Genomic DNA, 19,605 nt, shown 5'->3' with positions numbered 1-19,605 from the left:
AAAAATGATAAACTACGCCAATAACCCGCCTTTTAAAGAAAAAGATTCACTACAACACTTAGGCAGTTCGCGTACGTAGAATCCGTTCTTTTCGATTGGGTTCAAATGATGGATCTGACAGCCATAATTTTACACGTGTTATGACATGGGACGTTCGAAAAACTCGCGACTTGCCCCTTCCTAATTTATAAACAATTCCTTTTTATACAAGCGTTTTCATGGTTTCGGGTGGATAATCAGTTACCTCACATGCATAACTTTAATGGGGATTCCGTAACCGATGAATGTACCTTAAATTCCTCCTGTAAGGCTGTTTAATGATGCTATTGGTCAAGGTTTTTTGGTAATGAATGAGAATACTCCTCCTTGTCGAACATCTCTGTTGTCAGAATATTTAAAAACAGAAGACATCACTCGGATGAATTAGCCAGCTTACTCACCAGACTTTAACATGTGTAGGATGTCTTACACTGATGAATTGGAACGTGCCAAATGCTTCCCGGATCCTCCAGAATTTGAAAAAGGTACTTTTAGAGGAGTGGCATAATTTCAAAAGACTTAGTCAACAGTTTGGTAAATTCTATCAAATTAAGACATGAAATTCGCATTTCTGTCCGAAGTGATTGTACATGATATTAAAGAAAGATTTGTTACAGAATAGGAGAGTTTTTTTTTATTTCCATGACACTACGTTTAATATTTTGAGATTGGGAATTTATGTCAAATAATGCTTTGCATTAATTGTTTTTAAACATTTTTAGATAAGTAACATTTAATTTTATTTCTGTCTTCTTTTTTCCACGAGGAGCATATATGATCATACGTATAGACAATATTTAGGTTCAGCAAAAAGACTATGACTTACCAAAGAGACTGAGATGACGTAAAAACATTTCTATAAAATTGATTTTATTTATGAAAAGGGAAGATATAAACTTTGATATCTTTTGCAATATTTTACGGAACCTCAAGGTACTGCTTCTTTAGCCTGAAGGATTTGGATATAAGAGTTCATTGAGGAGCTTTGTAGTACATTTAATACCCACCACAAAAAGAAACTATGCTTCTTTTCCCTCCAGATATTCTTTTGTACCGCAGTTCACTTTCAAAAAATAAATTTCAGTTGATTACTAACTCATTTAACGCTTTCAACAAATTCCACAGTTTGCAGCGACTGGATGACACTGCCGCTTCTATTTAGTAAGCTTCAAAGCTAGACATAACGAGTAAATTTTCTGAAATCGACTTTGCAGTCAGAACTGCATGTAGAAGAGGTGTCTTAAATGATGCAATGTTTTTTACAGTGAATATTCAGCATATTTCATTTAAGTCGTCGAGAATGTGAATGCATGATTTGCGAAAATCTGCCTGAACTTATAACCGATTTCTTGATTTTGAATTTTAATTTGGCCAAATTAATATTTTGACACTCATTCATTTTGGTGAACTATCAAGCTTAGCACCGTGGGAAATCACCCCTATTGCTTTTATATTAAACAAAGCTAACAGTCAATCTATGACCAGTCAGTCTCTCAGTCCGAAATTACTGAGTCACTTCTTGTTTATAATCAAATATTATTACTGTCTGTATTCTCCTAATGGTAAATACATTTTCATACCTATATTGCCGGAAACTATCTCTTAAGGTCCGTGTACGCTAAGTGGAACTTTAAGCTGAAGAAATGTACTTAAACTTGAAGGCCTTTTAATAGTTTGTTTTATTCGCCTACGGCAAAAACGCGAGGGCCATCTGCTTCACAGAAGACTGACTGCCTTTCGTGGAGGACTTTTTAAAGGAAAGAGGCTCATATATCCGCTATACATGTGGAAAATCACTAAAACGCTTATACATACAGCCAAAGCCTGTTGACCCGGAATCAAACCTAGAACAAACTACCACTGTTCGGCGACTTTACCCTTCGGCCGCTGGTGGGCCACCTTTCAATGGAATAAGTTTCGTGTGAGTACTATTTCACTGTTGAATTTTTGAATAACCTTATTGCCTAAGCAGTTATTTATTTGTTTTGTGACATAACTACGTAGGTACTCTGTTTTATCTCAAGAGGCTCTGTGTTCTCCCTTTATCGGAGCCTTCACTTTCAAGCGCGTTTCTTGAGCTCAAGGTTCTGCTAGTTTAAATGACTTTTGGCGATCTGTAAGGTAAGTGTAACAAATAGGGCGATCTCTAACCCTATTTGTTACACTGAAATGTAACCCTGAGATTCCCATAATGAACGAAAACGAAACTTTTGATTTGCCGCTGGCAACAGAATTTGTATCTTAGATTAGCGATGTTTGCGAGGTTGTTAACCGTAGTGTGAAGGAGTTTTCAATATTATAAACATAAGTATAGTTATGTTTCGTAAAGCGTATTCGTACTCTAGTGTTTCAGAGCAGCAATCAAATGGTTGTTGCCGAGGGTGTGAGTATATTGTTAGATTTTAATGAAAGGTATCCATAATTTTACGATGTGGGTTATAGAGAAACTAAAATTTTAATAGCAGCTTAATTAACTGAATGTCTTCTTTGAAGGTGTTTTGAATGTTCTGAGTGAAAAAATGGAGTGTATTTTGTTACAGTAAAAATTTTAATCCTCGGAACTAGAATATTGAGTGGGCACCTGCATGCGTGCAATAATTTAGGCTTCCTTTTTAAATGTTTTCTTTAATTATCTACCTTTTCTGTAACAGAGTTAGTATATGCACTTTAAATGATTTGTGATTTGGTATTAAGTTTCTATTGCTGCAACATGTAAAATGTTTTTCCATTTTTTTATTCACGTATCTCGACAAGAATAGGTAAATAGTTTTTAACATTTTTGTAGTGGTATCTGTCTTAAAATAACCTCTGAATACCGGCTACATATAATTACAAAAGGTTATTTGATGCTTAATTGCTTTAAAACGTCTATGTGATTTCTTTCCTTTGGCTAATTTTTTCAACAGCTGTTAAAAGCAGTTTTTGTGTTCAAAATAATATGCTTGAAATACAGGTACCAGAGCCATTGCTTAATGTGTAACCTTTCATGGCGGGTATATGAATCTAAGAATAGTTAATTAATAATCTTAGAATCTAAAATTTTCAATTCATTGCCTTTGGTCTAATTTATAGTTATATCACCATTTTTGAAGCATGTATTAAAGGTTCTGAGTAATTCTTTTGATATATATATGCAAAATAAGTCGTTATATATTATGCTGAATTGTTCTTTTAATGTATGTAAATTAATGTTTTATAATGTATGTAAATTAATTTAATGTTTTATAATGTATGTAAATTAATTTAATGTAATTTAATGTATATATACAAAGTAAATAAGAGCAGCCATTCTTAATGGGGGGGGGGAGTGTATTTTTATGCATTTAAGATGCCTAAAAACTTTATTCCTTTAATATATATATACACTAAGTAAATTTGTCATTAATATTTTCTAATGTTATCAAATATGTATTTTTTTGTTTGATGTGTGATTAGGCACTTATCATCAAAGATAACTTTAGAGTAGAACTTGCAGGAAAATCCAAGTGAGAAACCTTTGTAGTGACATGGGGCTGCTTGCTCACAGTAATCAATATTTGAAATCATAAGGTTTCTTTTCTGTTCTCTAAGCACTTCATGCTTTGTATGTGCATGGCAATGGGTGCTTTTCCTGGACCACTCATCTTCCATTATGCAGTTCCATTTCAGTTTGTAGATGGGTACATATACGAAGAAAAATTAGATTCTCCTTGTAAGTGTGTAAACTTTTTTTTGAAAAACAACAAGGTCAGCTTTTCATTAACTTGAGTGTTTAATATATGCTTGCTATTGAGTAAATATTAATGTATGTTTAATTATTAAGTGATATATGTTATTTACATGGTAATTATTACTTCAGGTATTTTTATTAGTTTTTAATTCAAAGGATAAAGATAATAATGGATAATTAAAGTCTGGTATTAAACTGGGGACAAAAATAAAATTTTAAACTATTATATCCTGTGCTTTGCTTATTCATTTTAATCTTAAATATTTTAATTGAAGCTCTGAAATTAAACTAGGTTTTTAGCAGTGTAATTCTAGTTTAATTCTATTTGTAAAAAGAAATACCAAGCATTGCAGTTGACAAACAGTTAAAGGTAAAGCACACTGTGATTAAAATGTTTATGAATTATAATCTGTAAAAGTCACATCTATACTTTACTGCTGGTTTTGTTTTCTTAGGTGCCCTAAACCTATAGAATACATAGTTGCTGTGGGTGAAGGAAAATTAATCTGTTGTAGAAGGAGATAGATGTATTATCAACATATTTTTCAGTACACAAATCCAGCCAGTGGCATTATATTGTCATTGTGTACTGATCTGTGTTCTGACAGGGATATGATGTATGACTGTTAATGCTGTTATTTTATGAATCTTTCTTCATCTAAATGAGTAGTTACTTTGTTCTTGCACTAAACTCGCGGTGTTTTGGCTACCTTTCTTCACCGTTTAGTCACTGTTCTTGGTATTCCGTGATGTAATTTACATAAGTACTTTATGCGAGGTCAGCACATAAACTCTAAGCTGCAATACTCGTGAATGTTTTCTGTTATAAAAATAAATAATATTTGCACTGCTAGATTAGAAGCTTTTGAATCACTTTATGTAAAATGTGATCTGTGTTATACTGAGTTTTCATGATGGAAAGACTTTTTAAATCTGTTGATTTTCTTAGAGGAAAGATAAACTGTTACTGAGGAGGCAGAATTATCTCTTTTCATCTGAAGTGTGTATATGTATATGAAATTAAATTATTTGAGATATCACCTATAAAATTTAATCTCAAATTTATAATGGAATTTACATGTCATTTGGACATGTAAGAAAATGATCAGGTGCAATTTAGCAATCATCAGAAATAGAATTTCTATTTGAATCATGAAAACAGAATTTTTCATGATTTCATTTCTTCAATGTTGGTAGAAGACATTCAAATTCGTTAATTTAGCTCTTTTTCATTCTTATTACGTTGTGAAATTCTGAGGGTGACTTCTATAAGTTCATTGACAAGTACTAATCTGTCTTCTGGTTATATGAAGGGATATTTGAATGAAAGTTAAGACTTCCTGGTTAAAAAACCTTTACTTAGGTTATTCAGAGCATTTGAGTTAATTTTTTTATGCGAGGAAAATTTAAAAATTCTATTTCAGTGAAAGTAAGCCAGATCTTCTGAGAATTTTGATGACATCAATTTTATATTTACTAGGAAAAAGTGCCATGAATGATGATTTTTGGGTGATTTTTTTTTTACAAAATTAGGTAATGTTGGACAACATAGTTAAAGCTTAAGTTTGTGACTGGTGAATTAGCTTGCATAACAATTAAATAATTAGTAAATGTTAAAAGAATTTTCTCCTGTCTTATAGTGAAGCACTGACTTGCATTCATTTCTTTTGAATTTCACTACTCATGAAAATTATATCTTAAATTAAACGAGACTTCATTTTAAAATGTCCCAGTAAATAATAATTCACTAAAACTATATTTTTTCCCTCTTGTATAGATATTGAAAACACATTATGTATGATTCAAGGAGCTTGTCTAAATTATTAGTCTTTATTCTGAAAAGCAAGTGTAGCTTTTTAATTTGTAAATGTATCATAATTTTGGTTTATTTACATTGCATTTGTATTTCAAATAATTATTGCATGACAGTGGATTCTGTATTTTTTGTAATAAAAGAAAGTTTGTGTTATCCTGATGTACTTGTCATAGTCATCTGAAATGATTGTTGTGTATACTTAACATATGTTTAAATATTTCAGCATGTCGATGTTTAACCAGGATACCTTATGCAACTTTAATAGCTACTGTTCTGTGCTGCACTGGAGTTGGAATATTCCTTGGCTCATTTTACCGTGGCATATCTTTAACTTTAAGGACCTTTGAAGAAGTGTTTCATTTTAAGTTTGATTGGTAAGTATGGTAATTTAGTGATTTATTAAGTAGTAGAGCTTTCAAACATGACCCAAACAAAAGGAATTATTGAAAAAGGTAGAATCGTTACATACTTGCAAAGTATGCCATCATTCAAAATTATTCCCCTCCTCAGAAGTGCACCTTTCTGGACGTTTTATCTCGTTTTCAGAGGAGATATTTCATTGGTTACATAGCTATTCCTAAAACTTCAGGATAATAGTGGAAGCTAAATTTTGACGTGGCGACACATCTGACTTACCTATACATGACAGATGGTATTCTACATCTTCTGTGTAAATCTAGTCAAAATTTTGGAGCTTGAGATCCCTTCTTGAATTAAAAACTTAGCAAAAATCCTTTCTAACCTCGAGAAATTGTCATGTGAAAAATTCAGCAGTAGGATCATGTTTGAATACGTTAGTGATATGGACTTTGTTTTATGTATTTAAATTATTCCTTTATTATAATAAATATAGTGCAGACATTTGAAAAACTATATAATCTAAATTTCAATAAATGTATACAAATTTTGAAAAGGAGGGGAGAATAATCATCTAGCAGTGGTGAAAGAAGTGCATGGGAGTAAAAAGGCTAAGAAATACTGCTGTAAATATTATTGAGTTGTTGCCTGCATTGTCTGTAATTGCCTCCATTAAAGGTTTTGCAGTTGCATTTTTAACCATTCATTTCAACCATGCCTTGCATGGTAAAATGGCTGCCAGCAGTAAACTTAGTTTTGGGTGGTATAGAATAAGAGAGCAGTTTTTTTTTATTTTATTTTATTTTAAGTGGTTGAGGACAGAAGAAAAGAAACTTTTTTGGATGTAGTTCAATGGAATTATAAGTGTACTGTTTGTACGAAGATAATTCCTATGGTCGAACGTAAAGAAACGTTCCGATGGCTTTGAATGGGTTTGTCGCAAGAAAGGTTCAAATGCTCACCATAGTGCTCCATTAGAAAGGGAAAATGGCATGAGGAAAGTTTTGGGATGCTGTTAAGGAATTTTGTGTGCCACAGACTAAAGACTCAGAAATTTCTAAATAAGTGGATATTTCCTTTGTGTAGTGTGTAGATGCAATAGTAGTGCGTAGTGCTTTTTATGTTATTTCATTGATTTAAAATGCAGTTTACTGAGATTATATATTTTTTCTTGGGCTGTAGTGTAGAATTGGGAGCTCTTTTGATTTTTAAGTTAAAATAGATCAATGTATAAGTCAAGTCAGTGCGCAATGCCAATTTCGTGCAAGTCTCCGGGTTTTTTTTAAGAGTAAAAATAGATCGATATGTTCATGGACACTGAGTGTGTGCAATTCTTTGACTTGTTATTTTGGTTTTGTGTAAAGGCCATCTTGAAATTATGCCTTGCTGGCCAATCGCCAATTTTCACCCCTTAAACGTGTTTTTACTTTAATTTTTTGTCAAAAAGTCATAGCCAAGATTATGTGACTCAGTGTAACTGATAAGTATTTTTATATGTGCAATTATGTGTATCCATTAGAAGTATGGGTTAATCTTTTACTAGCAAATTTTAAGCATAACACTAGGTTTCCCATGTACATTATTTTGACCCATTTTGAGCTTTGTGAAAGAAATTATGGAAACGTTTTAGATCTTTGTTCTGCCACTGATACTGACTTTAATTCATTCAGTGAGATGAGTACATATTGGAATTAGTCTTCAAGGCTTCTAATTTTGAAATTCTTGATGTGATATACATATCTCTACTGATACAGGTCAATTTGATGCATTAGGAAAATAAGCATTATTGCTAGGAAGTTGGCTCTGTTTATGCACTAATGTTTTTGTGTTTGAACATCCTGATGCAGAAAAGAGATAAGCATCAGAACAAACTAAAGGTGATATGTGAATTGTCATCTTATGTTGCAGAAGACATTTTAGCACTTTTGGTCTGTGCATTCAAAATATAATGTAATATAATATTAAATATTATAAATTTTGTGTCTCATTATTTCATTTATGACACTTTTTACATAATTTTTTTTTTTTTTAAAGAAAACGTGTGATTTTATTCATGGATTATTGACCTATGTTGGTAGTGAATATGGAAAATGTCAGTAAACCTACTGTTAACGTTATGATTCTATGAGTTATTGACATTCTCTTCTCTTACTTAGGCAGTTGTAGTAATCTTTATTCATCTCCCCATTTTTTCTTTTATGTTAGTTACAAAATTGCTCAGATACTGCACTAATTCAGCTTTCAGGTCAGTGCTCCTATCGATGAAAAATTTTGCTAAATTTTTATAAACACCTGTATCTTTTTAATTCTATGAGATGCAATATTTGATGTCACTGTGGTTTGTCATATTTTGAACAAGCTAAGAATGTTAGAATTTCACATTAAGAAACATATAGCCTATATTAATTGAAGAGAAATAAATACAGTCAAAAGTCTTTAATCCAGACTCGTCTGGACTTCGGCAATTCCGGATTATCGGTTTTTCCGGATTATAGATCATCAATCTAAATCTGGTACGATGGCATGCAGAAATTATAAAATTAAAAATATGAAACTGTAATTTATGAAATAAAGAGCAATTATGATCTAAAGGGTATCAAAATTTACAAAAAAAAGCTTAATATTTATTTGTTTACTTTATCAAACATTTCTTTCAACGCGCGCATTTGTAAAGCATACATTATAGTCGAAATTAGAAAATTGCAACCAGAAAACTATTTGATGTGTATTCGTGATATTTATAATGATGAGGAATTTGATTTAAATCATATGTTTAATCTTTGGATTATGGTAACTTGGCGAAAATTTGGTGACCAACCCTGCTACAGCAACCTGCTAGTTTTTGTTTGGACGCCATTTTGTTTTCATGAAGTAAAGGCTTTTTTTTTTATATTCAACATTTTTTTCCAACAATCTGCTAGCCGAATTACGCTTATGCTAGAACTTTTATGGAACAAAAGTGCTTAATCATGACAAAGATTAGGTGCGAAATTGGGAGAAAGTGCAGAATCGCAAACTGCTTGCCGCCTTTTTAAGAATTGCACATACACGGTAACCATGTACGCGTCGACCTATTTTCACTTAAAAAAAATCCCAGAATTGCACAAAAATGGCATTGCGCACACTCTTGACTTTATCCATGTACACTGCTAAAGTCCTAGTTAGTAACCTTTATCGCCTTATCAAAATGTCGCCAAACTACCTGTTACCATATTCCAAAGATTAGCCAATCATATCAAAGACAGAGTACATTGAGATGAAATACTACAAAGGATAGTGCTGACAGATCAACTTCCAACTCATTGCACACTGCAACGTCCCCCCCCTTGCAGAGCAGCGTTAAATTGGTAAATAGATTTTGGAATGGTTAGAGAAACAGTAGTAATATATGCCTTTATCCATTTTTTGCAGCAATTCCACTTTTTGTTTGATGGACATTGAAACATGCTTTCGCTTTGTAGATCCTTTGGCAGCTCCAGAATCGGAAATTCTTTTTGACATAATCAAAAGTTCAAGCTTACTTTTATAAAATTGCTCTAACAGTCTGCAAAAAATAATAAGCCGGATCCAATTAGAAGATTAAGGAACAACGCAATCTGCAACATTAACTGAAATAGATAATTAGATAATTTTTGCTTAGCTTATACCGTCCGTTATACATTAAACGCGCATGCGTAAACATATTATGCGCATGAAGTTTGTAGCTTTGAGGTCCAGATTATAGATCATTCCGGATTATGGACATCCGGATTAAAGACTTTTGACTGTACATCTTCAATGGTTAATTTCTTAACCCTAATTTTTTACTTTAGTTTTGTTAAATAGCAGAAGTCTTTGGCCTCATCTATGTATTTGGTTCTTCCCTTCATCACCAGTACGTAATGTTCAGTTTTTCAAGGTCACAGGCCAATGGCAGAATTTCATTCTTTCTATGCAAGGAGCAAAAAGTTTAAGGTGAATAAAGGTCTAGTAAATGCTATGTATAGCATTTACGAGAAATTTTTCTATTTCTGATCACTATTTTTTCATGAAAATCAACTAATATTTCTTTATAAGAAAAGTTAATTAAATAATAACTTTAACTGAAGAATTAATTAAATGTTGTGATAATATATCAATTTTAATATTTTTGTGATGTTTATCTATTGAATATAAGGATTTTTATATTCAGTAGATATTGAGTATTTTTACTTTTATTTTTCTCAAAAGTTTAAATATGTTCTTATGTTTATTGTTCTTATGTTCAGGTTAAATGATTTGCACATTGTTTTCATTATCATTGGTGGAGTTATGGGTGCATTTAGTTTGATACTGCTGCTGGTGGGCTTTTTAGCAACTGGTGCTACAAGGGAGAGAGTTTATCGAGGATTTAAATCCAGAGTTGGTGGACGCGTATCTTGTGCTTTTGTAAGTACTTTTATGAATGCTATTTAGGTATTAAATTTTGAACTTTGACTATTTTCTTTTGTAGTTATACTATGTGAAATGTGTGTGATTGTCTTGCAAATTTGTTCACATTAGAATCTTTGGATTGCATTTTGTATACTGTTTTGCATTTTTAATAATTTTATGTACATGTATTGTTGTGTTGCTGCCACATAAATGTCTAATATTTTATGAGTGTGTGCATTATGTAGTTCATTTGTTTGTAACTCATTTTCCTATTGGAATAATTCTTTGCATGCTTAACTGTACCATTACCTATTCGTCTGATAGAGTATCATGCATATTTGCATCATTGTTAAAACTACTATCTGTTCGTGAAAAAGAGGAGACTTATTTTTATAGAAAGTTCCTCACTTTTCACAGGATTAGTTTCGATGGTTTTAACGAACCACCATCCTCAGCTGCAAAAGCACGAAAATTTGAAAACGCTGATTTTTGTTGTTTGACTTCTGAATTAGTATTTGTTCGGCATGTTATTTTGTCTTAATTATCAGCTAAAACCTGTTCTGTAGGAAGAATTCAAGCCCACCAGCGTTGCTGAACACTGCTAGTTCAAAACTGGGTTCAATTCTAGGTGAACGAGCTAAAAGCATGGGCATTTTCATTGTTTTGCCCATGTGTAAGGTGGATAGGAACCAATTTCCCTTAGAAAGTCCACAAAGGTATCCCTTCCTTTGGGCAGTTAACACTCATGTATTTTGCCTTAATTAAAGTGAAGAAGTCGAAAATGGTTTAAATATTCTTTGCTAAAAAGTAGTAAATGCAAAATGGTCTATTATAATCTGGAACTTTGCTTTGTGAAAGGAATGTTACACTCTACATATATTGTTCATTTTATATGTGTAAGTTATGCATGCAACTTTAATGATAGACGTATACATGTAATTTAGACAATACATCCAATTACAATAATGCTTTAACCTTTCAAGACGGCATGCCTTTGTTTAAGATGTTCCCTCGGGATGGATTGGAGTCGAAAGGAATCCCCCCCCTGGTGTTTTGCATCCACTAAGCCTAACTTTAGAACAGAATAACACAAAAAACTTTATATCCTAACATAATTTTTGGTACTATTTTGGATTATTAATTAAGCTATATATATGTTGTATATGTATGTTGTATATATGTTGAGCTCATCTTTGAGAGAAGAATGGGGACCATGTAAAGGGAAGGATTTGGGTTTCTCTAATGGAGAATCCCATTTCTTGCGACCTACCTAAACCTGTCAGTGTCGTTAACTTTAAATTAAAAACTGGACATGACTACCTCATGAAACACCTACACAGATTTAGTTTTAACAGACTCATCCGTCTTGCCCATTATATGATATTGATGGCATGTGCAGTGACCATTTGGACACTTGTTATGGACTATGATGTAGCAATGATTAATGCTGTCAAAAGTACTTTTTTTAGTATTTCTGAATTGTATTGGGCTGCCCTTCACAGACTAATAGTTGTCATGCCTAGATCTGGCATAGAATAAATTTAAAAAAAAATCATGTATTAAAATTAGCATTTAATGATAGTTTACTTTGCTTGAAAATATATAAAAATTTGCTTACTTAGAGGAATAATTTTCAGAAGCGCTATTCAAATTATTCCAAAGTTTTTATTGATAAAATAAACTTTTTAATTAATTTTAAAATTACAAGAAAGGCTGCTTACAAGAAGAAGTAACAAGATTTTTATGTGAACTGGAAGGCAGACATTAATCTCAATCTCTGACAAAATGTCAACAGAAGAGTCATTAGCAATATCACTCTCTAAATTCTTGAGAAAATTAATTTCACTCTCATTCATATCACTAACTGACTCATATACCATGCAAGTATATACTTCATCTGATAAATAACATTCGCTCTTCATAATAAACTGTAGTTAAGGCTTTTCAAAATAAAAAGAGAAGTGTGTGAAATATAAATGATAAAAGCAATGCAAAGCATAATAGAACCCCACACAGTAACTCCAAAAAATCTTAGATAGTACCAAAAAAATATTAAAAAAGCATTTGAAGGCCTATTATTAATGCAAATGTTTATATCATGCTGTAAGTTAAAAGAGAAGAGTTCAGTCAGTTAACATTACGCCCTTCCCTGCAGCAGCTGACACCAACATTGTACAGAATGTGATCAAATTGAGGTCAGAATCCTAAAAATATATTCAGTTCAAAAGTAATGGGCGCAGGGCACCATCTAGTGGTCTTGAAAACATTTCCAGGCACAAATGTGTGAAGGCCTTGGGGGTGAATGAAGGCACTGTTTTATTATCAGGACCGGATAAGGAAATGTATATGTGGATGTATGTGTGTGTATACATATACACATATATGCACATATATACACATATATATGCACATATGTGTATACATATACACATATATGCCCATATGTATATGTGGATGTATACATATACACATATATGCACATACACACGTTCGTACATTTCTGAATCCTGATGACAGAACAGTACCTGAATGAGGAAATGTTCTGGCATGCCAGTGTGCTGCCAGGACATGAGTGCATTTCTTGCTGGCACGTATGCGTGGCAGTTGGCATGAGAGGGTTAACTTTGGAAAATATTCGCATTATGGAATTTTTAAATTCTTAATTTTTTAAAATTTATAATATTTAACTTTTTATTTGGGCTTATGGTCCTATTAGTTATATAAAGATATAGTACAGGTTCAGTATGAGTAATTCAGATTTCAGGTTTCTCTTTAGGCTGATATTAGGAGGGTTATCCAACTGAAGGATAATTTCATGGAGGACTTTCAAAGGCAAGCTGCGTTTCATTCATGTCGCACAGGGGGAGGGGTAAACCCTGTTAAACTTATGATGCAGCCAGCTCATTTGTTCAACAACAGGTTTGGGTAGATTATCAAGTGAATCGTGCACATAAACACTTATGAAATTGGGTTTGAATGGAAAGGGGGAAAATGCCAATCAGATAGAGCCATACATAAAATTTATTTATTCTACCATAATTAACACTGTAAAATTAGAAGTACCAACAAATAACATACACATATTTTAATAAGCAGATGTTTAATTTTGACCATCTTATAGTTCTAATGTTAAATATGATCAGTGGGGTTTGTCTTTCCAGTAATAGTAGATGCAGAACAAATGCAAAACATTTGTCAATTTTTAGTATGCTGTACCATGTATTAAATATGTTTTAATGTGTATTTTAATTTTATTTTCTTCTTTAACTTCCTATTTTTTCTCCCATATATATAGTTTATGGGACTAACATACATTCTGGAACTGGTTTGGTTGCTTGTATTTGTTTCACTTGTGCTTATCACATTTGTCTTCTCTGTTTGGTGGGGAATGTGCAATAATTTGAAGTATGAACCTAACCCAGATAATAGATGCATTGATTTGAAACCTCTTGGTAAGTTTATATTCTTAGAAAATATGTTTAACTACCAAGAAAATATTTGGTAATTTCTATATGACATATTGGATGTTTATTGATAAGTTTATCATGGGAAGGAAGAGTGGTAATAATATTCAGTAATATGTTAAGATTATTAAAAACAATCACATTGGGCAATTGTATATATGAAAAATCTGCATTGCTGTTTGGTTTATCTGTGGATATTTTCTCTCTATATGTGTGTGTTATATTCTTGTGTCCAATATTATCTTTCATGCACAAAAACGGGATTTCTTGAAAATTGTGAATAAAATTCAATGAATTTATTTGGTCTAATACATACCTTTAGAACACATAAATACGAATTAAAATATCAATTATTAATGTGCATGACATAAAGCTATGTTATAAGGAAATTAATATAAAGTGAGTGCTGTGTGGCAGTGTGATTTAAAAAAGAAGTAATAAATAAATTCAAGCTTTTTTAATAGGGAATGTGATTTTTCCTATCTAGTATGTACAAAGTGATTTCTATTGTCTATATGGTAGTTGATTAGAGTCTGAGAAAATAAGTTGCTCCGATTCATTCCTTGACAAGGGTGGTGCTGGCATCTATTTTATCCATGCTAATGGTGAATTTGAATCCCATAAAATACCTCTTGGTAAAATTGTCTCAAATTATACCTGTGAGCTCACCATAAAAAAAGGCTTTAGATATCTATCTTTCCAAGGCAATCCAGAGCTCCAGTAGCCTCTTACTATTCTCTGATTCTACATCTGCACTTCAAGTCGTTCTAAAGGGCAACTCTCAACTTACCCAGGACATTGTCATGCTCATAAACAAAATTACTGTAGCCGAAAGGACCTGCACACTACAGTGGATACCAGCGCATGTTGATATTTATGAAAATGAGCAAGCTGATGGCCTTGCCAAAGACGCCCGAAATAGTTTTCAACACTTCCAACACCTTAACCCTTACCGATGCTGACGCAATAGCCACCCAAAGACTTATCTCTCAATCAATCAAGAAGAACTCCATTCCTGCCCTAAATTGTAACTGTGTCATTTCCACTACCATAGCCAGACTGAGGACAAAACACTTTAAAGGAATGAAGATATCCCCTGATGGCCAGTGAAATTATAATAGCTATCCTCACTGTACTGATATGCACCTTTCTCCAGACCATCTCATCGAGTGTCCTGCTATTTTGGCCAGGCTCCTCAGTATAGATATAACTCCCTTGCACCAACTCCTCTATTCTTCGAAGGTTATTGATGTTGCTGCGGCTATTCTGGATACTTTCGGTCCTATTTGACTCCTCTGCACTGACTTGTCGGACAAGACAACAAAGTAAGTTGTATTCCTTAAATGATTAGGCCCACCAGCGGCCGAGCGGTAAAGTCGCTGAACACTGGTAGTTCGGTCCGAGGTTCGAATCCCGCGAACGGGCTGGCTGCATGGGTGTTTTCGTGGTTTTCCCCATGTGTAACGTGTATATGAGCCAGTTTCCCTTAGAAAGTCCTCCACGAAAGGCATCCCTCCTCTTAGGCAGATAGCCCTTGTGTGCTTTGCCATAATTAAATACACCACACTCCTTAAATGATTAATATCTGTTGACAAATTTTACTGTACAGCAGATTTTTTGGGGTGGTCTGTACGTTTTGTACTAGATTGAGATCGAGAGATTTGACTAGGGCCTATATTCACTCAGTGCCTATGATTCCTGAAAATTCACCCAGGTTTCTGAATGTGAGCACCTGTTATCATCCAAGAAAAGAAAATTTTGTGTGCATTCCTTAAATAACTTCGTCTAGGATTGTAAGATGCCATTGTTTGTAGGCAGTCACAGAAGCCAACTTGCAGTATAGAAATAAACACAAAAGTATATCTTGAACATTATTTAGTAGGTACAACATAAAAATTAAACATTTTGAGAGTAATCTGCTATTAGAACATAGTCATAAAAGAATAATATAAAAAAAGCAAATGTTGCAACATCTCAGATACAAATCATAGCACAAATATATGTAGGAAAGTGCACCGCTGGCCAAGAAAATTGCTACACCATGAAGGGAAGTAAATATCAAATTTATTGTGTATGTACCATCTATCTAAAAACTTCCAAGACTGGATTAATTAGAACTATAGAAAACTTAAGATTAATATTTTAATGTGGGGTGTTATTGGGGTGTTCTACATAGTTTTCTTCCCCACTTGAGTATAACATGCAGAATATTCATATAGCCATATAAAACTGTCAGAAAAGTTCTTGTTTAGGATGTTATTCAACTTGTGTGTCACTATAGCTTCAATGTTGATTACACCATCATAGCATTGACTTTTTCATGCAAAGTTTCGTTTCCTGGAATAAAAGAAAAATCAAATTTGGGGGGGGGAAATCTGAAGGATGATTGAGAACTGGCATGTATTTTTTTCACTAGAAACTGCACTACAGCTCCAACCATGTGAATAGGTGCATTGTCATGCAGCAAGAAGAAATTCCTTCATTTCCGCTGTTCCAGGTGAGCCTGCTGTGTCCTCTTGCGTAACCAATCCATGACACCCCGATAAAATAGAGAATTGCTTTCTCAGTTATGATTATATACCAGGATAAAAATCTATCTCAGAACTTTTCTGGTTGTGTGTACAGTATAATGCCAAGGAGACATGATTAAGTTTGCAGGTGGTTTGGCATACATAGTATACAGAATTCGGTATATAAAGCTGTCAGTTTTGGCAGCACATACCTGGCATTGTAGCTGTTAATAGTATAATCTGGCTAGACGTCAATTGAACTGACCTTAGAGAATGGATATTTGTGCTTTATTCCATGCTATTGAAATCATTTTGAAGAGGAAAAAACATGAAAATCTGAAGGATCAAGGTCAGTGGAATATGGCGGGTGCTTGATTATTTTCCAGTGTAACTCTCCAAGTCAGTTTTTGCAATTCCTGTTGAGTTGCATGTGGTATAGTGTTATCATGATGAAGGATGCCACCTTTTTTCATTGATCACATTTGCATGTTTTGCTTGGATTTCAACACTGAGTTCAGTGTGTTGCTCCAGAGTTATTGTTTGGCCACATAGAAGAAGCTCGTAAAAGATTATCTGTTTGTAATCCCATCAGACGCTTTCATTGGATAGAATTCAGTCTTTGCCTTAGATTCTGCTGTTTCAGTTCTATACTTCCAGCTTTTTATTGTTGTTATATACACAGCCCATTTTATGTTTCCAGATAAAACTTTATTCTAGAAAGTGTTTGTTTTGTTGATGGGCAAGGAGAGAAATAGTTGTGGAAACACATTTCAGTTTTTTCTGCTCTTGTCTAAAAGCGTGGAACCCATATGTTAAGTTCCCAAAATGCTTTAAATGGTGGAATGCAGTCTATCTGTCAACATTAGCTTCTCATCAGTTTCTTCGGTATTAATTCATGGATTCTTATTCACTAAATCACAGATAAAATCTTATGATTGCTTGAAAGTCACCCAAAGTGGAGTTTATCATTTAGGTTGCAGTTACGATTTTGAAATCAACTAAACCACTTTTTAACTGTCCTAGAAGCATCATCGAAAAGAAACGTCCTGAATATTTTTGTTCAGTTCCAACAGTAACTTGTTTTAAACTCATGATATGAGGATGAAACTTATGAGCTTTTTCATTAGCATTTCAATTTTTTTAACACAAAGAAATAAATTCAAATAAACTTTAAGGTTATGTTGGCTCATACATTTAGGTAGCTGTCAGTTAATAATATGATTATAAAAGGAACATCAGCATCTATAAAACATCTGACATGTGTAAAAATTACACACCTAAGTGCATATAGCACATTTTATTCATTCATTATTTCTTTTCAGCCTTTCTGTTTTCAAACAGTACAGATACAAATTTGCTTAGAATTTGTGATGAAGGCAAAAGGAAGAATTTCTGCAAAGATTGTGTAAGTACTTTACTCTTTTGTGTTCTGTTTGTATTAATTTCTTTGGAAGTGTTGCTTTTTTAAATTCCTAAATGAATTTAGTGTAGAAATGATGAGTAATGAATGATCCTTAAAAATCTGAGCTTTTTAAATGCTTCTTCATTGTAAATGTTTTAAAGCTGAAATTGCAATGATCACTCTATGACAGTGACACCTTCATGTCAGACTTCACAAGCTCATTAGAGAATTATAGCAATTTTGGCTTCACACTCTAAAAGAAAAAATTATGTTTAAAACAGTTTCATTTTGTATAACATCACAAAATCTTATCTAAATCTAGTGTCGATATAGCCAAAAAATATTTCACATTTGATGCATGTTAATTTGATTCCTTTTCTGAATGCAGTCTATGTTTCGTTCTAATGTTTAGAATTTTAATTTACATAAATATTGCCTACTTTTGAATATTAAAATTATTCTTCATAAGTATAGCATTTAATTTTACAAAGCTTAGTCATCCTTAAATTTAATTCTCATTATACTTGTTCAATTAATTATTTCAGTTTCAAAGTGCAAATAATTTTCATTCATTTCATATTCAAGAAGGTGAAAGCGAAATTCTAAACTTTTCTGTCAAAAGATTGTATCTCAGATTTTAATGGATTCTGTGAAAATTGTAGCTGTGAAAGAAGACACTAGTTTTTGTGAAGTAGCTCTGCTATTAAACAGTTTTCCATCTGCAAAAACTCTTAAAGTTATATAGAGAGTTCAGTTAAAAAAATGTTATTCAGTTATTCATTATGAAAGGTCTAAGACCATTTTTAAGAAGTCTACTGTCTGATTTTTAAATATTGACTGTGTATCCATTTCTCTTATAGTATCAACTAAATATTAGAGCTGAGGTATCTTTCAATTCTGTAATGCATCTGTAAAAGTGAGATGTTTTAATCTCTCAGTGTCCTTTTGCTGTTGTAGCTTATGATAATTTTTTAAGAAATTCTCAACTGTTAATTCTGGGGCTTTTGATAAAGCATCAACATCTATCTTCTTGGCTGAAAGTTTGGTGTATTAAGAATACAGCAAAGCACACTAGGGCTATCTGCCTAAGGGGAGGGATGCCTTTGTGGAGGACTTTCTAAGGGAAACTCGCTCGTATACACGTTACACATGGGGAAAACCACGAAAACGCCCATGCAGCCAGCCCGGATTTGAGCCTTGGACCGAACTACCAGTGTTCAGCGATTTTACCGCTCGGCCACTGGTGGGCTTCTTGGCTGAAAGTATTTGCAGTATTACATCCATGGTAGCATGGAGAAATCCATGAAGTTGGTTTCCTTTTTACAGGATCTGATAAATTTTTAAGTATGTTATTCATATTGCTTCTTGTAATTACAGAATTACAAGGAATATTCTGTGTTTTTTGTTCAACCACATCTTAATGATGGAATTTGGGCATCGCATTCAGATATGAGATAAAATAGCACACCAGTTGGACCTGGTTCCAGACTTTGGTTATAGCAGTTTGTTTGATAAAAATTGCCTTATTTAGAGATAGGATTTCTTCATTAGCATACACTTATTCTTTTGATATTTTTTTTTTTTTTTTTTTTTTTTTTTGTTAAATTCTCAGAACACTTGTAGGTATACTAAAATGAGCTTCTGAAACATTCAAAAAAATCTCTAGTTTGTCAAATTGGTAGCAAATGCCTGTCCACTTTAAAGTCTTGTAAACAAATATCTAAATGCAGAAAAAAGTTCTCAGATTTACAATAGATCAATGTACAAACAAATAAATTGTAATATAAAACTAATAAAAAGATAAGTTATTACATACATTCAGAGCATCATAAAAAAAATCAAAAGATTGTCACTCAAATTTGTTATGAAATAAACCTTATTTACTGTTGATTTATAGGTTGCTTGAATTTATTTGT

General features: G+C 32.8%; 1 protein-coding gene across 3 annotated transcripts in view; it reads left to right on the top strand.

Moving 5' to 3' along the window:
- Nucleotides 1-2,238: 2,238 nt before the first annotated feature.
- M6 (neuronal membrane glycoprotein M6) overlaps nt 2,239-19,605 on the top strand; it is a 29,088-nt gene continuing 11,721 nt past the window's right edge. The window contains exons 1-5 of one of the 3 annotated variants that reach the window (XM_035348673.2): nt 2,239-2,422; nt 5,788-5,938; nt 10,169-10,328; nt 13,609-13,765; nt 17,610-17,692. In XM_035348673.2, coding sequence (XP_035204564.1) covers nt 2,356-2,422; nt 5,788-5,938; nt 10,169-10,328; nt 13,609-13,765; nt 17,610-17,692 — 618 coding nt within the window. In that variant the 5' untranslated portion in view covers nt 2,239-2,355. Of the gene's footprint in view, nt 2,452-3,506; nt 3,731-5,787; nt 5,939-10,168; nt 10,329-13,608; nt 13,766-17,609; nt 17,693-19,605 lie in introns of those variants that run through there. The other 2 variants (XM_085807152.1, XM_035348672.2) reach the window with 2 other exon arrangements.

The sequence above is a fragment of the Stegodyphus dumicola genome, chromosome X1 (assembly GCF_044657685.1).
Source record: "Stegodyphus dumicola isolate Sdum_Otavi_A_Nest chromosome X1, ASM4465768v1".
Taxonomy (NCBI): domain Eukaryota; kingdom Metazoa; phylum Arthropoda; class Arachnida; order Araneae; family Eresidae; genus Stegodyphus; species Stegodyphus dumicola.
This window is presented reverse-complemented; position numbering and strand designations above follow the sequence as displayed.